The following is a 24,195-nucleotide window of genomic DNA, read 5'->3' as shown; positions in this document are numbered from 1 at the left end:
ATAAAACACCTATTGTTTAATTTCAATAATATGGCTTCATGTCATTAAAACTATTTATGACATTTGCCCATCATGCTGAGAGTCCTGGCTTTTATCTCCAGTAACAATGAGTAGAAAAAATAAAGCCCAGTTACTGATATATTGAAAGGTGTGTTTGGAGTTTAAGCATAAAACAACTTAAAGATAGATGAGCAGTGAGCACCATGAAAAGCTGCTTCTTTAACAATAAAAATACAGATTTTCATGTGCTCTTATTTTAATCAATGTATATCTAGGTTACGTCCATAAGCAGATTGAGCAAGAGTCTGCTATTCACTAACCAAAATCAAACAAACAAATTAATACATGATAATATAGGCACAAGTGTAAATGCATCATTTTTTTTAAAGAAATAATTTAGGGAAGATGATTAGCTAACACACAGAATTCTAATCATATATCCATCTTATAGCTCTTATGATTTTACAAAGCATATGGATAGTTTAACCTAAATGATGTCCTATACAGTACAACTATACTTGTCAAAAAATTTGCCCTACTTCTCTCACTTGATCTGAGACAAAATTGTTTTCAATACCATTAACTGTTTTATTGTCTATATTTTACATAACATGTTTATACTAAATTTTTTAGTTTTTAAACTTTGATTTATATAGTTTTTCTAATTTGATGACTTAACTCCCTGACATACACAAATTGGAAACAGACAGACAGACAGACACCCCCACACACAAATGCTTACACAAATATGTGTGTAGTATATATGTATATATTATACATATAATTCTTCTTGTCTGAATGTTCTAGGGATATTCTGTAGAATTTTGTCTTAATTATTTTTTGTGATTCTATTATTATAACTGTGCACACAATGCTACAGTTGGTTGGTCTAGATAATATATTAAAAATAACTTTCTTCTTAGGCAACATTTGGGGTTTTTTGGAATTAATCATCTTTCTTCATCATATGTTTGATTTTTACATATCTGCTATTCCTGCATCTCCAGCATCTGAAAGAACTAAATATATTCTTTTGGTACATCTGAACACCCTAAACAAACAAACAAAACTCATCAATAATTCTGTTTATGTTCAGTGGGAGAGATTTCTTGTTCTTCTACTTTTCTGTTTTGATCTGGATTTGATGACTGATAAACTGAACACTGACCTCTCTTCTCATCACTCTGAGAAATCCCTTTTCATGCTCTGTAGGGTTTGGATTTTTTTCTTATTCCTTTTTGTCTGGATGGTATTTATTTTTCAGAAATTTTCTAATAAGTATGGATAGGAAGTAAATACTTTTGAGATTTCTATCTGTCTAAACTTGACTTTATTCCATTCTCACACCACATGATTTGTAGTTTGACTGACTCTATTTATGTAGAGTAGAACACATCTTTTCTCCTAATTCTAAAGGTGTTGAACTATTTGAAGTAACTAAACTATCTTAGCTCAGAGTGCTGAATCAAAATATCTCAAATTGTGTGGCTTAAATCGCAAATACTGATTTCTTATAGATTTTAAAACTAAAAGTGCAAGATCAGTTTCAGCTGAGTCTGATTCTTGGTGACAGTTACTAGACTACAAATGTCTCTGTGGTGATTGATAGAGAGAAACTTAGATTCTTGGCTTCGTCAGAGCCTTACCAATGCAGATGTGGATGCCTGCAACCAAACATTGGACTGAGCACAGAAACCCCAATGGAGGAATTGTGGAAGGAGTGAAGGAGCTGAAGGGGTTTGCAACTCCATGGGAGGAACAATATCAACCAACCATATCACACCCCCATCCCAGAACTCCCAGGGACTAAAGCATCAACCAAAGAGTACACATGGAGGGACCCATGGCTCCAGCCGTATATGTAGCAGAGGGGATAACATTTGAAATGTAAATAAACAAAATAAAGGAGAAAAAGAACTCTAGTTCCACTTTTTGCAATTCCACAGTGGCAACTTACTTTGAATTTGGTAACCTGACAGCGTCTCTGCTCATATACCATTGATCATGTCAGAGGGTATGGCTTCAACATATAGATTTTAGAACATAAATGAATAATATACAACGTTAAGATGATCAAACATGTTTCCAACTGGTAGACAGCTCACAGCATGAAACTATCCTTTATTTTAATACTAAAAACTTTGAGCTTATTTTTCATTTTAAATCATGTGTATTTATGTCTGTAAATAGATATGTGCTTATGACTGTGTCAGATCCACTGTAACTGAAATTACAGGCAGTTGTGATCTACTTGAAATAGGTTGTAAACCAAACTCAGATCTTTTGCAAGAGGAATAGGTTCTATTAACTGCTGGTCACTTCTTTGCCCCTTAAAAATATTTACATATTTTAGTTACATGTATATGTGTTCATATGTTTGCATATGCTCATGTAGTTATGGGTGGAGGTCTGAAGAGAGCATCAGACCTCCTGAAGCTGAACTTAAAGGTAGTAAGTAGTGAAGTGTTCAGTGTGTGATAAAAACAGAACTGGATTACCTCACCTAGGATGATAACTTCTAGTTTCATCCATCTGCCTAGGAATTACACGAAGTCATTGTTTCTAATAGCTGAGTAGTACTTCATTGTGTAAATGTACCACATTTCTGTATCCATTTTTCTGTTGAAGGACATCTGGGTTCTTTCCAGATTCTGGCTATTATAAATAAGAACACACATGGTATGCACTCACTGATAAGCGAATACTAGCCCAAAGAACTCAGAATAGCCAAGAAACAATTCACAGACCTTATGAAGCTCAAAAGGAAGGAAGGAAGGCCAGAATGTGGATGCCTCAGTCCTTCTTAGAAGGGAAAACAAAATACTCACAGGAGGAAATAGAGGGACAAATAGAGGACCAGGGATTGATGAAAAGATTATTCAGAGACTGCCTCACCTGGGGATCCACCCCATATGCAGCCACCAAACCCAAGTACTATTGCTGATGCCAAGTGCTTACTGGCAGGAGTAAGCAGATATGGGTGTTCTTACAGAGGCTCTGCCAGAGTCAAACAGATACAATTGAAGATGCTCACAGATAGTCATTGGACTGAACATGGGGACCTCAATGAAGGAGGTAGAGAAAGGAATGAAGGCGCTGAAAGGGTTTGCAACCTCATGGGAAGAGCATTATCAACCAACCGAACCCTCCACAGCTTCCAGGGACCAAAACACCAACCAATGAGTTCACATGGAGAGACCCATGGCTCCAGTTGCATATTTAGCAGAGGATAGCATTGTCTGGCATCAATGGGAGAAGAGGTCTTTGGTCCAGTGAAGGTGTGTTTTCCCAGTATAGGGGAATGCCAAAATGCTGAGGTAGAGGGGTGGTTGGAAGAGAAAGCACCTTCATGAAAGCAAGGGGAGGGGGAGGAGGGATGTGAGTGGGTGGAAAGGGGATAAATTTAAAGTGTAAATACAGAGAATATCCAATTAAAAATGTAAATAAAATATATCCAATAAAAGTTAAAAACAACAAAAACAAAAACCAGAACTGGTGTCCTCTGGAAAAGCAACCAGTCATTGGTCTTCTTCTGTTAGCCATCTTTGGAGCATTTAATTATTCCTTTCAGTTCCATTCTCCTATTAATGAGTCTCAGACTTAACAGAAAGAAAATCGTTGAGAAGGTACTGAATCTGCCGAGTCCAGTTTCAGGCTTGTAAAAAGGTAGTAGGGGTAGTGCAGATAATGAAAGTAGGACAGGATAAAGAATGGTGAAATGTAAGTGTAAAGATGGGATTAGGAAGCTATTGTTAACAGGGAAATGGAAGTCAGCAATGGACAGAGCATTATAGACATGTCTTCAAGTCTGTCCCTTGTGCTCACTTCATTTTTATTGAACTGTCAAGGTTGTATAGTTACTGATAGGTAGTATCTGGCAGAGGTTCTAAAACTCTTAAAAAGTTGCCTTTTAGGTTACCCAATTATAAGCTGACGTTGGAAGCCACAATTTAGACTTTAGAGTTTAACACATTTTCTGTTTCTTCTAGTTGTTTTCTTATATGCTTTTAAGAAAGTAACTTATTGTATTTTACATGATGTTCTATTCCCATATTAGAACTTACATAATTCTCAGTACTCATGGCGCGCGGGGGGGTGGGGGGGTAGAGTATGTGGTATTCATAGAAACACAAACGTACTCTTCTTTTTATCTAAGAACAGATTTATGGGCTGAGAAGTTCTGTGTCCTCTCCAAGGTCTGGAAAGAAAGCAGAATCATGTTCCAATGTGGGGATGAGAACGTGGTTCCATGGAATCCATAAATATGCTATAAAGCAAAAATGTAGTCTTTCTTCATAACATTTATATTCACAGATTTGTGTCTCAACACCAAACTGCTTTTTATTTAGAGATATTTACGTGCCACAAATATGGATAAACCATAGTAGAGTTTTAAAGAAAATGAGTTTGATTCAGGAGTCACTTTATGAATGGAAGTTGTAGAATTTATATTACAGAAATGTACAAGGCAAGAAATTACTGTCCATTTGTCTTTTACAGTTCTGAGGAGTTTCATTTTGTTTTCCAGTTTGGGTGATAAAAATGTTAAAAGCTTCACATTTTTCCCTTAAGGATTCCCAAAATAATATACAATATAATAAAGTAAAAACATGCTATCTATAGTTTCAGGCCACTGAGGGGGTATATTATTTTTTTGTTTCCATGAATATATTTGATAGTCAAACCATAAATTATGCAATTTTGAACTGGTGTGTCCACTTACAGAATTTATAATAACAGGAGTACATTTTTTTAAACTTTAGAGGTTTTGCTGTGTTGCAACACTAAACTAAGGCCATTTGAGATGGAGATAACTTTGTGGTTGGTTATGATTAACATTTATTAAAACCAGCTGGAGTCCTTGGTGCTTAGAATTCACACTTTGCTATTTCCTATTCAAGGAACCATTGTAAGGTTCCTAATGATGTGCTCAGTATTTCTCCAAGTGAATTGTCTCTTCCCTATCAAGGAACAGTGCAATTAGATGCCCTTTAATATATAGATGCAGGGTATTTATTATAGTGTATTAAAATTACTAATGACAGTTACGTTTAAAGGAGGGATGCCATGCATGTCTATTTTAAATAGATGTTTGTCCTGTTTCCAAATGTTAAACCAATCAAAAGGGTTTTCTTTTGAAGTGTTTTCAGACAAGTGATCCTGGCTTATGCCAAGATACCATATACAGTAACTCTGCCCATGTATTTCTCAGGTCACTGGCTGGTTTCTGTCTCTTGATTCTGGGTACCTAAGATGCAGTGTACTGTAGAGAACATTTCACACACTAAGTTTGCCAAACACTGTACTTGTTTGCATGGCATTTGTTCATTCAGCGCCCCTAAAGACTAGAAGATGCATCCTATTTATTTTTTAAACTTCAGATTCCAACATACTTCTCAGAGTGTATGTCAAGCTTAGTTAATGTCCTATGTGTGATTGCAAGCACGCTTGGGTTTGTGGGTAAGAATGTGCAGGATGCTGGTGGATGCAAGTTCTTCTCAAGCTGAACTAGGTCTAAAATACTTTTGTTGGATTTATAAAACTTTGGAACTCACATTTTAACTCTATTCTCTTATCCACTGATGCTGTGTTTAACTATATATGTACCAAAACAGATGCAATGGCCATAGAAACACTGAGAGGTAATAGTGAATTGCAGTGCCTGTACTTACCTATTAGAATAAAGTTTGTGAGGTATGCATTTTACAAAACTAGCTGTGTGGTCCTGTACAGTTTCTTGTAAAAGGAAAAAAATGTCTTCCCAACTCTTTGGAGCACCATGGAATTGAAAAAATAAAGTGAGATGTGATAACATGAGGAACCAGTATTTTATATTCCAACACGTTAGTTTTCATTTGTTCTGAAATGAATCTTTCAAGGAGAAAATAATAAAGTTAATATGTTTAGGGTGGCATTTTTTGCAGCTCAAGGTACTCATTACTGCCTATTTTAGATAAGAAAACATGATCCAGAACTTATTTTTAACAAGTATCCTTTAAAAGAATGACATTTCCAGACATTTGTTATCTAAAACATTCCATTAACTATTTTCTCTTTAGTGTTATTTGAACCCAAGACATTATATATATTTAACCCTCTAATTTTTCAGTCTGTTAACATAGAACAACTGTATATTTAACCCTCTCATTTTTCAGTCTGTTAACATAGAGCAACTCCTGCTGTAGAAAATAGACTCGGCAATACCAAGAGTAATCTTTCAAGTTGCTTGAGCGTTGGTTGAAATACAGAATTTTTCTGCCTATGTTTGTTCCATTTCTTTGTCTTCCTTATGCTGTAGACTGTTTGGTATTGGTGAAGAGCTTGTGTGCTTGCGTGTGTGTGTGTGTGTGTGTGTGTGTGTGTGTGTGTGTGTGTGTGTATGTGTGTGTGTGTGTGATAAATATGCTTTGTTTTCTCTTGATTGGCCATAACTTTAAGACATGGGCATGCTTATATATGTATTAGATCATTTCATGGAACCATGAAGCAGGGTGTCTTTTGTAGTTATTTGCACCCCACATATCCAATGCATGCCGACAGCATCAAGCCTCACCAGCCCCCAGCTGCACTCTTGTAATGGGGACTCTAGTGATATCAGAGTCTTTTTCATATTGTTCACTGATATTATCCCTTGTCTAAAACTGACATGCATCATACACAAAATATTTGTCAATTTACTAAGGAATAGCAGAAATACATAACATCTTTCTTCCCCCCTTCTTAGCCCACCTGATGAATTATGTGATGAATTCCTAAGCTAAGTCACTAATTCTGAGGTGAACATACTGCACACTCTAACGTTTTCCCCTCAAATCCAGAACGGATGAGAAATTTAAGCAATGTTCATTTTTGATTCAGTACTGTCTTTGGCATAATGATTTTCCTGGGCAATGAGCTGGAAAATGTGAACTTTCTCTTCCCTGGGTCTGTTCATATTGGGCACTTGAGCATGTAAGAAGTTTGAGGACATCCTGTCAGATTGTTGGCCTCAGTGTCTGGATCCCTGCTTCACAATGGCACAAAACCAACTGTGTAAAACAAAAATTTCAAAATATGCTCTTCAATTACTTTATATCAAAAAAAAATGCATGCAGCACATTAATAGAACTCACTTTAAGTTCCTTAAGTGATGGTTTAGACTGTCCTCAACTCACACAGATCATCTTGCACCTGTGAGAACTCAGGGCTTGATGTCTGCTCTCTTTCTTCCCCTTCCTCTGTCTTATCTTCTCACCCAGCCCTCCATACCATGAGTTACTCATCAGAATAAAGTTTGACCAGAGAGAGGTTCATAGGCACTGTACTCTTCTATTCACTGAGCCAACTATTGGCTCTGTGATATGCTATGGCTGTGTTGGCCTGGTACAAACATTGGCTTTGGGGATCTGATTCATCCCAGTTTGCATACAGACCAAACTGTCAATAAGGGGAGGCACAGAACCTGTTAGTAGCAGGGCTCCTTGGGCTTATTCTTTTTATAATAGAGTGTCTCCTTGCTATCATGTAGAGCACCTTTGGAAATGCTCATGCTAGGTTCATGCCTTGTCTATAAAGGGAGTTTCTTCTCTTACAACACTGCTTCTTGGGGATGACTTAAGAGTTCAGGGTGGAATTTCATGGAAGAAGGAGAAAGGGAAACTGGAGCAGAGAGAGGAAAGAGGAGAAGGAGAAGGAGAATAAGCTTAGGTGCAATTTTACTCCTTTAATTCATGTTAGTAAAGAGCACTTTTCTTTCACAGTGATTTGTGAGATAAATCTTTCCTCTCATCAAGTGCATTTTGAGCTGACAAAATTCCACAGTTTCTTCATGCTGTGCACTTTCCTGCTAAGTCCCAGTTGTACATCACACGAGGAGGTGTAAATATTGTTACAAGAGGTGTGATTACACTTATTCAAACCCTAGAAGGAATTTTACACAATTCCCACTAAAGGGCCAATTTTAGCATGTCAAATTGTTATTTTATTTGCCTCTTCAGAAAGAGAAGGCCGATACCATGGGCATTTAGGGTGGAATTCATGTTCTTTTACTGTTCTTTGAAAAAGAAAAAAAAAAAGTAGTAGTGACATTGTGATTTGGTCATTTATACAAATAATAGTTGAGTGACTATAACATTTTGTTCGATTCTTAAAACATACTTTATAACTACCAGTAATTCCTTATTGCCATACAAACCAATAATCTTAAACTGGCACTTTTAAAACAACTGAGCAAGTGATCATTTTCTTTGCACATTTGCCTATTCTCTCAAGTCAGTTTGCTATATAGATTCATCAAGTCTTACAGTCAGGCTGATTATGGTGGTACATGCCTGAAATCCTAGTTTTTACAAAGCAGCAGCATAAAGGTAGGAAGCTAAAAATTGTTCTTTGTTACATAGTTGGTTTAATGCCAACCTGGGCTAAAGAAGACAGTGTCTTGGAAAATGTTAGATAACTAGAAACCTGCTCACATTTATAGGATTTCATTTGTTAGAAAGTATGAGTTAACTTGGTCTATTTTCACAAAACCCAATGGTGGTTGTGTTGTATTATTTTAAAAATTACATTTGGTACTTGTAAGTAATTTCATTCTAATAACTTAATCCTCAATTCCCATCACAGCTGGAACTTAGTACTGTGCATTATTTTCTCCCCACATACTATACCATTAATAGAGATTTGTATCTCTATTAAAAATAAACAATATCTAAAACCAAACCTTTATCCCTTCAGATTGTTTTAACAAAACTTCTCTATTAGAATACTTGAAAGTTTTATGGTCTTAATTCTCTTATCTATGATGGTTTCAATTCTGTGTGGGTTGCAGAGATTGCCTTTATTTTTTTGTACAGTAACTCTCCTTTGGAAGGTTTTAACATTAAACAAATTTTTTTTCTCAGTTCACTAAATCTTTATTTTATTTTTTAATTGGATATTTTATTTATTTACTTTTCAAATGTTATTCCCTTTCTCAATTTTCCCTCTGCAAACCTTCTATCCCATCCCCTTTACCCTGCTTCTATGATGGTACTCCCCTACCCACTCCTGCCTCACCTCCCTAGCATTCCTCAACACTGGGGCATCAAGCTTTTGCAGGACCAAGAGCCTTCTCTCCCATTGATGCCAGATAAGCTTCCTTTAGCTCCTTTAGTCCTTTTCCTAAGTTCTCCTTTGGGGTCCCTGTGATAAGTCCGATGGTTGGCTTCAAGCATTGCATCTGTGTTGGTCAGGATCTAGCAGAGGCCCTCAGGAGACAGCTGTATCAGGATCCTGTCAGCAAGCATTTTTTGTAATCAGCAATAGTGTCTGAGTTTAACAATTTGATACATACTCGAATTTAAAAGATACAGCATCTTCATTTGCTTTTACATTTTAATTTGTATTTGTGGTGAATCAACCTTTAAGATCACCAATCAATGAAGTGCTTCTTGTTCCTGCTTCTGAGACTTTTGTGGTTAAACAGCTGTTATCTTTCTTTCAGTCCCTTGAGGAATTCTTGGACTGCCAAGTGCAGCCTCATGTACTCACACCTCCCATTCCAGATGGTCCTTATATAATGATTAGTGGTAATGGTCAGTGTTCTACAGAATAGACAAACCCATATGCATTCATATACTTCAGGGGACTTATTGTCAGGTATTTGGTTATATAGGCATACAAACTTGAGGAGTCTCTCAGTGTGTCACTTGTGAGTTAGCGGCCCATGATGTAGCTCTAAGGCCTGAGAAGCAGTAGTCCTCAAAGCAGAAGGCCAATGTTTCAGTTCTGGCTGTCAACCCGAATCAATTCCACCTCACATGTTTACTGCAGTCTGGCCCTCAGTGGATTGCATGATGGCTGAGCACACTGGGGAGAACCACCCACTTTCCACAAAATTTCTGTAGGAATACTCATAAATAATGTTTAACTAGTTGTTTGGGCATCCTGAGGTGTTGTTAAGATCTGTATCCCCTAAACCAAAGGGGCATTATCTCCACACTCCAGGTTCAAACTCCTATTAGGCCACGACGAGTGCTTCTTTAATTTTCCCAATCCCATAAAATTATTTCAGTCCTTTCACTCATGAATGAATGAATGAATATAAAAATAATTGAAGTATTGTGATAATCCTTTTCACAAATGGGTAGAACATTTTTCAGGCTACTCCCTGGGTTGTCTTTAATTTGTACCCAATGGAAACCATGTGAGGAATAGCCTGGAGTGATTTTGCAGGAACATTTTTGTGAAAGGATCTAATGTAAAAGCAAGTGTGGATTGATAGCAATATTTTCTTGCACTTCTTCATTTGTCTCTTGATTCATCTCTAGGAAGTCGTCTTGAGAAAAATCATACACCATACAGATCCTTACTGAGGAACACGTTACTTCTGCTGCCACCGTAGGGCCTGGCTATCTAGCAACTGACAAAGTCGTGTGCTTTGTTAATGCATCTTGGTGTACAGTCTATATGATGCTATTTTACACCCAGCATTGCTGGTACTACAAAGAGAAAAGAGTCCTGTGTGTATTCGACACAAATTCCAGGTTCCTGAACATTATGATTTGCTTCTTGGTTCAAATTTTCACTTTCATCAATACATTTCCTAAGCTGCTTTTAGCCAGTTTACATCTTTTTTTAATTGATTAATTAATTTTTACACTCCAGATTTTATTTCCCTCCTAGTCCACCCTCTAACTGTTCCACATCCCATACCTCCTCCCCGCCACCAAGTTTCCACAAAGATGTCCTCACCGCACCCACCCCACCAGACCTCTAAAACGCCTGGGGCCTCTAGTCTCTTGAAGGTTAGGTGCATCTTCTCTGACAGAACCCAGACCTCCTCTGTATATGTGTTGGGGAACTCATATCAGCTGGTGTAAGCTGCCTAGTTGGTGATCCGGTGTCTGAGAGAGCTCTTGGGTCCAGGTTAATTGAGGCTGCTGGTCCTCCTACAGGGTTACCCCCTCCTCAGCTTCCTCCAGCTTTTCCATAATTCAACCACAGGGGTCGGCAGCTTCCATTCATTGGTCCAGTGCAAATATCTGCATCTGACTCTTTGAGATGGGTGTTGGGTGTTTCAGAGGGCAGTTATAAGTCCCTTTTTGTGAGTGTTCCATATCCTCTGTATTGGTGTCAAGCCTTGGGTCCTCCACTTGAGCTGGGTCCAAATTTGGGCCTGTTACTGGACCTCCTTTTCCTCAGGCTCTTTTCCATTTCAATCCCTGCAGTTCTTTCAGACAGGAAGAATTATGGGTTAGAGTTTTGACTGTGAGGTAGCTCACTTGATGCCCTGTCGTTCTGCTGGAGGTGTTATATTTTTTCTAAAATTCAAATTAAAACATCTTTTGAAGAATTTCTAACATGAATACATTATTCATGGTATTTATACCCCTGCCCTGTTTCTTCTGCAACTCATAATGCCCCTCACTCCCTGTAGAATTTGTGATCTTTTCTTTAATTACTATTCTCTCTCTCTCTCTCTCTCTCTCTCTCTCTCTCTCTCTCTCTCACACACACACACACACACACACAAACACACAATCTTCTGAGTCCATTTAGTGTTGCTTATATGTATATGTTTCTAAGACTGATCACTCAGGAGTAGATCACCTATCCGGGCCTCATCCTTAGAGAGCACTATTTTACCTTCTCTCAGCAGCCATTAAGTTTTTGGGAGCACAGGGCATTTGAGATTTCTGAGTTTATGAGAGTATATGACCCGGAGTAACCTGTTTATAGCTTGAGACAGGATTTCTCATCTACTTTCTTTGGCTGGTTTTTGGGGCCTTTTTATCCATCTTTGTTCTGGTTCCATACGGTCAGTGTGGGAACCAGAAAAGGTGCCTTTCTCTTTGGGACTCAGATCCCACACAGTTTAATGAGCATTGGCTGATGCCGTGGATTGTAAATTATCACACCAGTTAGGTTGTTTTCTCAGAGTCTGAGTACTTAATCTGAGCCAGTTCTATGTAGGAAGCTCTCAGTGCACAGAGATGTATCATCCTTTTCACAGCTCTAGAGATGCACCTGACTAGGGTCAGTGGTCTGGGCTCTCATATTGAGAAGCCACAGTTCTGCCTCTACAAACATGCCTGAAGCTCAACATGTGTATTATATACAACTGAACAGAGAGGTAGAGCTATTTTATACAGCTGAACTAATGGGTGGGTTTACATTCTGTGATTGCTAGTTTCAAGTCAACTTGATACAACCTAGAGTCATCTGGAAGGAGGGAACCAAAACTAAGAAAATGCTTTCATAAGATCTGGCTGTAGGTGATTTTCTTAATTAATTATTAATGGGAGGTATGGGGATGTTCATTTTGAGAGGTGCCATTCCTGGGCTGATGGTCTTGGATTTCTAAGAAAGGAGGCTGAGAATGCTGTGGGCAGCAAGCAATTAAGCAGCACCCTAACTACTGGCCTCTGAATTAGCTCCTGGATCCAGGTTCCTGTCCTCACTGGTGAACTGTGAATATGGGACTGTGAGTGAAACAAACCCTTTCCTTCCCAAGTTGCTTTTGGACCTGGTGTTCCATCACAGGAATAGTAATATTAACTAAGACAAATATAGCCGGTTTGTGCCATACATTTGGATAATGGGGCAATCTCTATAGGGTAGCAATTTTCAAGCTGTAAATATCTGAGGAAGGAAGCTATGTTGGACATCTTCTGCTCACACTAGCAATATTTACTTTCAGATGCTAGAGGAAGTCTTTGAAATTCCCTCTGAGCCTTCCCCCACAGTGGGTGGGAGGCTTGGCTGTTCCCAGGGGACTGAGGCTAGACAGAGTCCCTGACAGAACCATATCAACTGTATACATTAACTCAGAGTTTTCTTTGCTTTCCACACAAAGCTTCAGGAGTCCAAGGAGAGTAGTAGAGAATAAAAAACTCCTGTCATCATTTTGTTTCCTATCACAGAAGGTCTCATGGACTAGATGGCTGGCCACTACCACAGTCTACCAGGTCATCATAGGAACCCTGGGTGGCTGGGTGGATCCCAATACTGGCTGGGAATACAGGCACAGTGTACTCCAGACATGTCCCAGAATGGAGACTGCAGTGATTCCTGGAAAACTTTTATATTGTTTTATATTGATGATTGTTTTCATAACTTTTGTATAATAGTTTTCACCATTAGTACTTTGAATAGTATTCTTTGTTGCAATTTTATCATTATTTTAAAAAGTCTATATTTTTGAGAACTTTACCCTTCTTCTCGGGTCCTCACCAATCTTTGGGTGACATTATGACCTTGTTTTCAAGATCACACAGGAGCTACACTCAAGTCTGCTGATGGCAGTTTTGTTTTCTTCCAGGTACCACTCCTCTCTACCAAATGCATATAAATCTTTTATATCTCAGGCGTGAGATAGCAGACCACTTACCCATGAGTCTCAACTTTCTTGAGAAGTAATAACAATGGCATTACTTGCAAATATGTCCTCAAATTAATATGACAAATTACAATGCCACCCTGCAGATAATTGCACCAAAACCTAGGCAGGTTTCTAATCCCCGATATCATGGTAAAAGAATAACTTGGACGCTCAGAGTCTATTAAAATGGCAAGGTCCTCTTCCTTACCAAAGTCTCTATTTTATTTTTACTTCTATTATTGAGACAAGTTTTTGACCATGTGTTTATATGTATCGAATCATTCTCTGCCTGGCTGAGGGGCTTATGAAAGTAGAACTATCTCTATCTATTCTTCTATCTCAAGACTGCCAATCACAAACCTTACATTTATTCATCCAGTAAATGTCTGTGATGAAATGACTGTGTACCAAGAAAGGCAGAAAAGGCATTGGGGTGATTGTGATGAGGAGAAGGAGCAGGATTCGTTGGTTGTAGGGAGGAGTGAGAAAGTGAAGGGAATGAGGGAGAAAGTGAATCATAAAAATTGGAGTTAATATGATTGCTGCTGTACAAAAGTGATATAGGAGACAAGGGACTGAGTCCTCTGGAGACACACATTTATAGAAATGATTGGGATGCATTAGGCACAGAATGACAATATGCTGGTCACTTTAAGTCAGTTCTATAAGCTGCTAGAGTTTTAAGTATCTTAATTAAGTTCTTAATGCCCCATAGAAGTGCTGTATTTATGTAGCTGTCAGTCAGATTTACCAGAGATAACCTGCTGGGTTTTTTAAATGAGAATCTAAATTTGCTTTATCTTACTCCTTAGTGGTCTGCAGCCACTGGAACCATTATATTACAGGTATAGTCAGTCCATCATGGAAGGGCATGGTGAGGGCAATCCAGACTGAAATAGTTCTGGCTGTGAACTAATGCTTCAGCCTTCAGCAGGGTATTGATGCCCTTGTTTCTGTTTCCCTGTCAGACAAGTAGTGATAACAGCACCCTGGGTGGGGCGCTGCATTTAGGTGTGGTGATGGAATTCCAGCGTGGATGAGCGTGGAGAGGAGTGATGTGGAGACAAGCAGTGTGCTTACATCACATATCTTTAATTATTGTTGCGTAATGAAAAGGAGAAAGATGATACACGTGGTGAGGAAGCAGCCAAGAGATTCTGAAAAAGTTATAAATTCCTCAATCACAGTCTGTTTGTTGTTGGTTGCTTTGTATGTTGAGCTTTAAAACTGTTTCTTGAAGCACTGGGTGCTGTAGAAAAGTGAAGGTAATGTCCCCTGAATCCTACCCCATCAGTGGCTGCTCAAAGTGAGACGTAAGAGCATAAAATTAAGGCGGTTATTATTGGATCTTTGATCAGGACTGAACATTTCGCAGAATTTTACTTCACTTTTAAGTAAATTCTAACGTTTGCAATGATTGGTTTTAATATAAAATCAGTGGACCACCTGGGGCTATGGCTTGTTTTTCATTTATTTCTGTGTTTTATGTGCTAGCTTTCATTATGGTATTCGCCAGTGCTACCTTCATGTCTGACTCTTGTATTCACAGCTTGTCTCTCTGCTAACTGATGAAACTGCTGAGCACAGGCAATCTCTGAGTCTCTATAACACTCCGAAACATAGCAGGCCATGAGTGCCTATGAATGGATTAACTGTCTATCCTTTTGAATGGTATAGAAATAGAAAGTGTAGATGAGTTTCAAGGCTAAGGAAGGTATTCTGATCTTCTAATGCAAATCACTCGAGAAGCAGTCACCGTGTAACTTAATAAAATATCCATAAGGTACGAAACATCAACAAGCCATGTCCAGGAGAGGTATTGGTTCAGCTGAAATAGATTTGATATATAGCATCCCCTAGAAAAATCAAAACGAATGGGCCAGATTGACAGGTACAAGGTAAGGAACATAATTTGAAAAGGAAGTGAAGTAGATATATTCTTTGTTAAAAATCCATCTTAGCTAGCTCAGCTTTTTATAAACAAGAATCTCTACTAGGCCCTCAGTGAATAAGTCAGCTTCTGAATTAAGACTAAACTGTGTGAGGAATGCTTCATCTGAAATAATTTTAATAAAAGACTTGCCAGCAGCCGTTTCTTCTGGCTCTGGATTCCGTGGAGGTCTCAGAAAGATGCTCAGGATATAACAAGTATTCAGTGCTTACTTATGTAATTGTGGCAATTTAATTAAAAGGGCAAGCATATTCTGAAGCAGTCACTCTTCCTTCAAGAGTTGTCAAAGTTTCGTGCTGCCCTTTGGCAGTCATTTCATGTTGTTACTCAGCCATTGTTGATTTTTAATGAAATTACAGTTTTCTGAATTCCTCCAGTCCTGGTTCCAAAACGTTTTTCAAAATGTGATCTTTGTTCCCAACCTCTCACTGGCTCTATCCAGAGCACTGATTTCCCTCTGCTTCCTTTGCTCCCTGCTGGTCGCATGGACCAATCCCTAGTCTCAATACTGGACAGCATAGTAACAGCATTTCCCTTTCTCCCTTGTTAGCTCTAGAAATACCCTTCTTGCCTGCTGGATGTGTCTTTGGTATTTTGAAGACAGTGAAAATTATCCATGTCTGTTCACATACCTGCAGTCCTCTTGTATTATTTCCCCCTTGTTTAATCGTGTTTATCACAGAACTGGCCAATGTGACCAAACCCAAAGTATACCCAAAGTATACTTGGTGGCTTCCTGTTAATTCACTATTTGCATCAAATTAACAGCATCATTGACTGTAGCTCAGAACTTCTGCCAGAGCTCTGTCCTTTCTCTGTTTAGTGGGATGGTCTTTCTTCCTCTTCTCCACCATGGATTCTGATAACCATATCCATGGGTTTTCTCATTCTATTCATTTCATTTTTATAATTAAATTTTATTTTATTTTTTACTTATTCTCTTTACATCCTGTTCACTGCCCCCTTACAGTCACCCCTCCTACAATCCTTCCCTATCCCCATCCCCTTCACCACCGAGCAGGTGGGGGCCCTCTGGTTATACCTCCACAAACACCAACCCTGGCACTTTAAGTTTCTGCAAAGCTAGGCACTTCCTCCCTCACTGGGGCCAAGCAGGGCAGCCCAGCTAGAACATATCCCACATACGTAAAACAGCTTTTGGGATGGCCCCTGCTCCAGTTGTTTAGGACTTATATGAAGCTGCACATCTGCTACACATGAGCAGGGAGGCTTATGTCCAGTCCGTGTCTGTTCTTTGATTCAGACTCAAGAGAGCCCAGAGAGTCCAGGTTAGTTGACTATTTTGGTCTTCCTGTGGGCTTCCTATGCCCTTCAGGACCCTCAATCCTTCCTCCTATTCTTCCATAAGAGTCCCCAAACAATATCCACTGTGAATGTCTGCATCTGTCTGAATCAGATGCTGAATGCAGCCTCTCAGAGGACAACATGCCCGGTCTGCAGGTATAACAGAGTATCATTAATAGTGTCAGAGACTGGTGCTTGCCCATGAGATGGTCTCAAGCTGGAATGGTTGGTGAGTTACTGTTTGGCCATTCCCTCAGTCTTTGCTCCATTCCCAGTGCCTGCATTTATTGTTGACAGGATACATTTTGAATTAATAATGACATTTTCTGTGGGTGTGTTGATGTCCCTATCACTCCACTGAGGTTTCTGCCTGGCTATAGAAGGTGGCCTCTTCAGGTTTTATATCCCTAAGTGAGTCATAGCTCAGGTCACCTCAACTGATTCTTGGGTGCCTTCCTTATTCCAGGATTCTGTCTCATCCTGGAGATGTCCCTTTCCTCCTCACCCCTGTCAGTTGCAAATTTCCATACATTTTCACAGCCATCTAGCCATTTCTCCTGTCCTTCCTCATTCCTGATCCTGAACCCCCATTTTCCACCCCACCCCACTCCCACAGTACCCTCTCTCCTTCTGCATTTTATGACTATTTTATTTGCCATTTTAAGTGAGAATCAGCTCTTGGTTTTCTTGATTCTTTGTATTGCTTTCTTTGTTTCTAACTGATTGTTTTTGTCCCTGACTTTGATTATTTCCTGCCTTCTACTCTTCTTTATTGTGCTTGCTTTTCTTCTTTGTTTTCCTAGAACTTTCAGGTGTCCTTTTAATTACTCATATGAGAATTTTCTGATTTCCTTATGGAGGCACTTATAGCTATGAACTTTCTTCTTAGCACTGCTTTTGTTCCTTCATTTTCATTGGGTTCTAGAAAGTCTTTAATTTCTTTCTTTATTTCTTCCCTGACCCAGAGTTCATTGCATAGAGAGTTTTTCAATTTTTGTGAGTGTGTAAGCTTTTCAATGTTTCTGTTGTAGTTGAAGTCCAGCTTTAACCCATGGTGGTCTGATAAGATACAAGGCATTATTTCAATTTGATTTTATCTGCTGAGGCTTGCTTTATGACTGACTATATGGCTAATTTTGGAGGAGGATCCATGAGGTGCTAAGAAGATACATTATTTTGTGTCTGGGTAAAATATTCTATAGATGTCTGTTATGTCCATTTCATTCATAATGTCAGATAGTTTTATTATTTCTCTGTTTAGTGTTTCTCTGGATGGCCTGTCAAATTGTGAGAGTGGGGTGTTGAAGTTTCCCACTATTAATGTGCGGGGTTCAATGAATGATTTAAGCTTTAGTAAGGTTTCTTTTACACGTGTGGGTGACCTTGTGTTTGGGGCAGAGATGTTCAGAATTGAGATACCATCAAAGAAAAAATCTTTTCCTTTGATGAGTTTGAAGTGCCCTTCCCTGTCTCTTTTCATTAATTTTTGTTGAGGTAATGTCTATCTTTCTGGTTGAGGTATTTTTTTTCTTTGTATACAGCAGAATGATGTTTTATAATTCCATTTTGTTAACTTGTATCTTCTTATTGGAGAATCAAGTCCATTGATGTTGAGAAATATTAATGACCAGAGAATGTTATTACCTGTATTTTTCTCAGAGAGCAGGGAAGATGGGTGAGGAAAGGAAGCTTACCTGTATGGTTCAGGAGTTTGATGGAGGTAGAGAGGGGGCAGGAGAGAGGAGACTGATTCCATTCTTTACTCTTTGGGTCTCCCTCTATATCAATAAATCTCATTCATTTTCATTCATAAAATACCATGTTCAGGTACACAATATTTTCTATGGGCCATCCAGATTTGGCTTCCCTACTCTTCACTTATTGTTTCTATCAGCTATTTCCTGTCATTTCCCACACTGACCTCTAGACATCTTTCATCCTTTAGAAGCCAACTAAATGATACCACTTCAGAGTAGGTATTCCTGACCACTGTACCAGCCTCGTTCTTCTTCAAAGGGCTTGCCTAATCCATACTTACACACTTCTTTCTATTTGTATGAAGCCTTATTTACTTGTATTTCAAAATCCTATGAAGACTGAGGCCATGCCCATTTTGTTGACTATTATATCATCATTCCCTACACATGCCTGGCAAATACTGGAACTTTAATAAACATTTCCTGTGTAATGAATTGAACACTACAACTCCTACCAGCATGTAAGTAGGCTGGCTAAGTATTGGCCATAGCATGGCTTGATTCATTGGTGATGAAGAGCTCTACTCTTGAGGAATATAGAATAAGGTTAATATATATATATGTGTATATATATATGTGTGTGTGTGTGTGTGTGTGTGTGTATACCTCATGGATGACTTTTAATATTTTCAAACATATAAGAAAAATAAAAAATTATTGTTTATTGATTATACTCATTCATTCCTGCTGTACATATTGGGTCTGATCGCACAGTCAACTAGTTGTCTGCTGCTAGGCTTAATTTTCTTCCTAAAGCAAAGCTTATTTCTTTCTGTATTATTAGCTTTTAATGAATCCTTATTTTTGTTTTTTGGGGGGGTAAAGTCTAAACTATGTAATTCCTTGGTTCAGGCTTCTGTAAAAAAATTACATTGTGCTTGTGGCTTATAAGCAGAAGTCTAAGATCTGAGGGCCAGAATGATTGAGTTGTTCTGGTGGCTCATTTCTTGGTTCACAGACAATTGATTTTGTATTGTTTTCTCAGTTGGCTCATAGTAAAAAGAGAATTTCCTGATTTATTCCATTGATTCCTCTTTCTTTTCCCCTTTTCCTGTGTCCTTCTTTCCTTCTTTTCATTCCTCTCTTCTTTTTACTTTCCCTCTTCCTTCCTGTTACTTTCTCTTCTTTTGTCCTTCTCTCCCTTTCTCCCTCCCTTCTTTTTCTCCTTCCTTTCTTCCTGTTGGAATTCTGTAAACCCCACCCATAAGAAAGAGGGGGGGATGGTAGCATTAGAACCACTCCTGCAAAAATTTTCTTCCAAAGGTACATACATACATAGTCTCTATGTGTGTGTGTATGTGTGTGTGTGTGTGTGTGTGTGTGTGTGTGTGTGTTCCAACAAGTCCAGGTCTTCATTACAACTAGAACAGCTCCAGAGAAACAACCTACAGATGCTTCAGCCTTGTCTTATAGACACAGAGACCTGTTCTTTCTGACCTGCCCTTAGATGGTTCCACAAACCCTGGACAACAAGGAAACAGCCAACTCTTAAGACTGGACAAATATTCTCACTCCCACTTTTCTAGACTTCCTATAAACACCATCCCAAAACAAGCATGAAACAGTCAGAGATCACAACAACCCAATTCCTATTCTTCTATTGCCTCTAATTTTTCTTTCTTAGTTAAACCAAAATGGGGAAATATTGGGATTCTATAAACCCCACCCCTCAGTTACCTGGCAATAGCCAGGAATCCTCTGCTCCAATTACCTGATGCTATAAAAAGGGTTGCTTGCCCCCTCCTCTTTCTCTTACACTCTCTTACTCTCTCTTGCTTTCTTGCTCTCTCCCCTTACCCCTCCTCTCCCCATTCACTTCTCTCTCTCTCCACATGCTCATGGTGAGCCTTTATTTCTCTACTGTCCCCTTCTTTCTCTCTGCCTCTACCACCCTCTTAACTCCCCCATGACCCAAATAAACTATTCTGTACTATACCATTATGTAGCTATTCCATCAGGGGGGAAGAGATTTCCAACATGGGTTCCCAAGAGGCATCCCCCTTGTCCTCAGGCCTTGCCACACCTCCATGGACCATACCCCCCTACAACTCTCTTTATGTTTTCCTAACACTCCTTTTCTTTTTTCTTCCCTTCTCTTCCCTTTCCCAGCTACCTTTCCCTCCTCTTTTTCCTCCAGTCCCTTCTTTTACCTTTGCAATTTAAGAAAGTGAGACACATTTACCCAGTGGAAAACTACTCAGCTATTAGAAACAATGACTTTATGAAATTCTTAGGCAAATGGATAGAACTAGAGACTATCATCCTGAGTGAGGTAACTGATAATCAGATACTAGCTCCAGAAAGCTCTGAATACCCAAGAAACAATTCACAGACCTTCTGAAGCTCAAAAGGAAGGAAGGCCAGAATGTGGATGCCTCAGTTCTTCTTAGAAGAGAGAACAAAACACTCCTGGGAGGAAATTCAAGGTCAAATAAAGGAACAGGGATTGAAGAACAGATTATTCAGAGGCTGCCTCACCTGGGGATCCACCCCATTATGCAGCCACCAAACCCAAGCACTATTGCTAATTCAAAGAAGTACTTATTTTCAGGAACCAAATAGAGATGCCTCCTCAGAAGCTCTGCCAGAGTCATACAAATACAGCTGAGCATGCTTGCAGCTAACGTTCTGACTGAACATGGGGACTCCAATAAAAGTGCTAAAGAAAGGACTGAAAGAGCTGAAAGGAGTTACAACTTCATGAGAATAACAACATTATCAACCAACCAAACCCTCCACAACTCTCATGGACTAAAACATCAACCTTTGTGCACACATTGAGAGACCTATGGCTCCAGTTGCATATGTAGCTGAAGATAGCAGTGTCTGGCATCAATGTGAGAAGAGCCCTTTGGTCCAGGGAAGGCATGTTTTCCCAGTGTAGGGAAATGCCAAAGCACTGTGTTGGAGATGGGGATTATGAAAGAGTCCACTCTAGACAAGTGGAGGGGGGGATGGGAGCTAGTTGGGGAAGGGGATAACATTTCAAATATAAATACAGAGAGTATTTTAAAAAAAGAAAGAAGAAAAGAAAGGATCCTAATTTAATATGTGAGAACTCAATCCTGGTTACTTAGTACCCTCCCCAAAACCTTGACCCAATACCCTCATAATGGGGATAAGTTGTAATGCATGGATATTGCATAAATGTATCTATGTTCTGAACCTGGACATTCTTTCCAACTCTGCCTTTAACCCATTTATACTCTAGGCTGACACTGAGCTAGGCTCAGTCACTCCTTGCACTCTATTATGAATGTCTCACTTTCCCCCATGTAGTTAGGGGTGTGCATGTGTGTTCTTTGAAATCTGGCTTTTTCAATCACTCATTTTTTTTCTTCCTTGCTCCCATTGCATGAAGTGTTTCTGTAATCCTTCAATTTATTACATACATGGAAGATGTATTTTATTAAGTATCTGTCACCAGATTGTATGGTGTCTCCTAGATTACACAGGTTTTTCAGAATCTAATGCATAAGCTATAATGGCAGTCAATAATCATTGACTGACTGCAGTTATTGTCTGTTGTTGGAAGTAAAAATACCTGTGCCCAGTGAAGCAGAGTTACAAATGGTGTCTTAATTCTTGGCTGACTCAAAAAAGTCCATTTAAGCTACAATGCAAGAGAAAAACCAATAGCTAATTCTATTTTCTTTTCCACTGTTAGAATGTGCTTGTCTCTGCTCCACTGCAATTAGAAAAAAACAAAGCAAAACAAAACAAAAAACGCTCTTTCTGCTATCCCATCCAATCTTGAAGGCAGAATCTTCTCCTTTTTTTTTCCCCTTTGGAGCCTCATAGTTTTAGGAACGTGTGAAAGAAGAGTCCCAAGTTCTTTGTCCTTTCCTTTCCTTTCCTCCCCCCTTTTCCTTCCTTTTGGCTTAAGCAGCCATTTTTATTTGTATGATGGAAGCCTATGTAAATGGAGGGTTTGAATGTTTGATTTTTTTTTCCTGGATAGTTTTGAAGACTATTTGTCTCACAACACACTTTGCTGAAGAGCGAAGCAATGTTATTAGCAACAAAACAAAATGAAATGTAAATGAGATCTACTAGCAAAGAAAAGCAGAAAAGGGTTCTTGCTATTCAAGAATAGCCTCTCACACAATACAGTCAGAGATTTTACTAATTTTATCACTCCTGTTTAGTCTTGTAAACAAATTTAAAAGGTCTCTTTCTCCTTTTATCTCTAGGCTTTCCTCACAGGTTACATTTCTTCTCTAAACTACCATGCCACACCCCCCCAACACACAAAGTTTAAATTTGTGGAAGAAAACTGAACTCATAATGGTGTTATTCACTTAGTGCATGTATTATAATAAAAACAGATTAAATTACTTTCAATAGGCCAGAATGACAAATGTTTGGAAAACAGTATTTTGTAGCAAATCATGTGCTTTTACAACGTAATTAACCTCATCAAGGTTTAATTAAATAAATGCTTTTTTCTGAAACAAGTTTTTTCCCCTCAAACAGGTGGTGTTTGCATTGCTCAATCACAGAAAATCCCACGTGAACCAAGACCTGGAGAATTTGAAAAAATTATCAAACGCCTGCTGGAGACACCTAATGCTCGTGCCGTGATTATGTTTGCCAACGAGGATGACATCAGGTGCTGATTACTCTCCTACAGGATCAGATTTGTGCCTCACATCCTTTCCAAATATGTTTTATGAACAGTGTAAAAAGTTGGTGAGATTTCACAGGAATCACTGGGTTCCTCTGCACCCACAGACTACCTTCTGCTTCAGACCCAACAGCCTCCTCATTTGTATTTTGGCAATGCCTACAGAATAAAACCTGGGGCTGAGCAAAATGAGATGCATCAGAATGAGAGGGGGAGTGATGAGAACAGGTTAAGGATTAGTCCAATTAACACATGCTGGAGTCTCTGTTGCATTTCCTTCAGGAAATGATAAGACTCAAGCAATTAGCATGACTGGCTAATTGTTTAATGATGACCTAATAGTATATTTACCTTTATAAAACTGATTGTTCTGGTTCACTTTTTGTTGTTATCACTAAATACCATGAGCTTGGTAATTTTAAAAGAAATAAGAAATGAGACACGTTTGGCTATGGACTGGGTAATTTATAAAGAAAAGTAGTTTATTTGGCTCTTGGCTCTGGAGTCCCAAGAGTATGGTTCTAGCTGCTTCTTGGCAACTGATGAGGGCTTGTCTTATGTGTGAAGATTCAGAAGTCATCAAATGGCATTTCAGAGAAAAATCTCACATTGGGCTCATAAGGTCATTTGTATCATCCTGGGCCCCCTTTCTCCTTACTTATTCAAATCCTACCACCAAACTATTAACATATGACTTGCAAAATCAAGTTTCCATGATACATAGAATTTGGACAACACACTCAGGTTTCAGCACTGGTGTTATATAGTGCTTCCCCCTAAAATGTCATATTTTCATTTTATTTTATTCCTATAGGAGGATATTGGAAGCAGCAAAAAAATTAAACCAGAGTGGGCATTTTCTATGGATTGGCTCAGATAGTTGGGGATCCAAAATAGCACCTGTCTATCAGCAGGAGGAGATCGCAGAAGGGGCTGTGACAATTTTGCCTAAAAGAGCATCAATTGATGGTAAGAATGCAATAAAGATAATTCATTTCATCCTAGTCAAATCAAAATTCAGATGCAGGCTGGGGATATAGCTTAGATGTGAAACTCTTGGTTAGTGTATTTAATGGCTCTGGGTTTGATCTGTAATACTAGAGACAAAAAAAAGAGAGAAAGAAATGAAACACTTAAAGTTATAATTCAAATCTCAGTTATACTCATCATTGATTCTGAATGGAATATACAGCCTGGTCAGCACAGCGGTCATTTC

The 24,195-nt window shown here is 38.8% G+C and overlaps 1 protein-coding gene across 1 annotated transcript in view; it reads left to right on the top strand.

Moving 5' to 3' along the window:
- The window catches only part of GRM8 (glutamate metabotropic receptor 8), a gene marked incomplete at its 5' end in the record, with an annotated part of 794,384 nt that overhangs the window by 336,233 nt on the left and 433,956 nt on the right, over positions 1–24,195 (top strand). Inside the window, 2 exons of the mRNA XM_080936530.1 lie at positions 22,829–22,964; positions 23,794–23,948. Coding sequence (XP_080792656.1) covers positions 22,829–22,964; positions 23,794–23,948 — 291 coding nt within the window. The remainder of the gene's footprint in view (positions 1–22,828; positions 22,965–23,793; positions 23,949–24,195) is intronic.

The sequence above is a fragment of the Micromys minutus genome, assembly GCF_963924665.1.
Source record: "Micromys minutus genome assembly, chromosome: 23".
Lineage (NCBI taxonomy): Eukaryota > Metazoa > Chordata > Mammalia > Rodentia > Muridae > Micromys > Micromys minutus.
The sequence above is the reverse complement of the archived record's forward strand: the minus strand, read 5'-3'. Positions and strand labels throughout refer to the sequence as shown.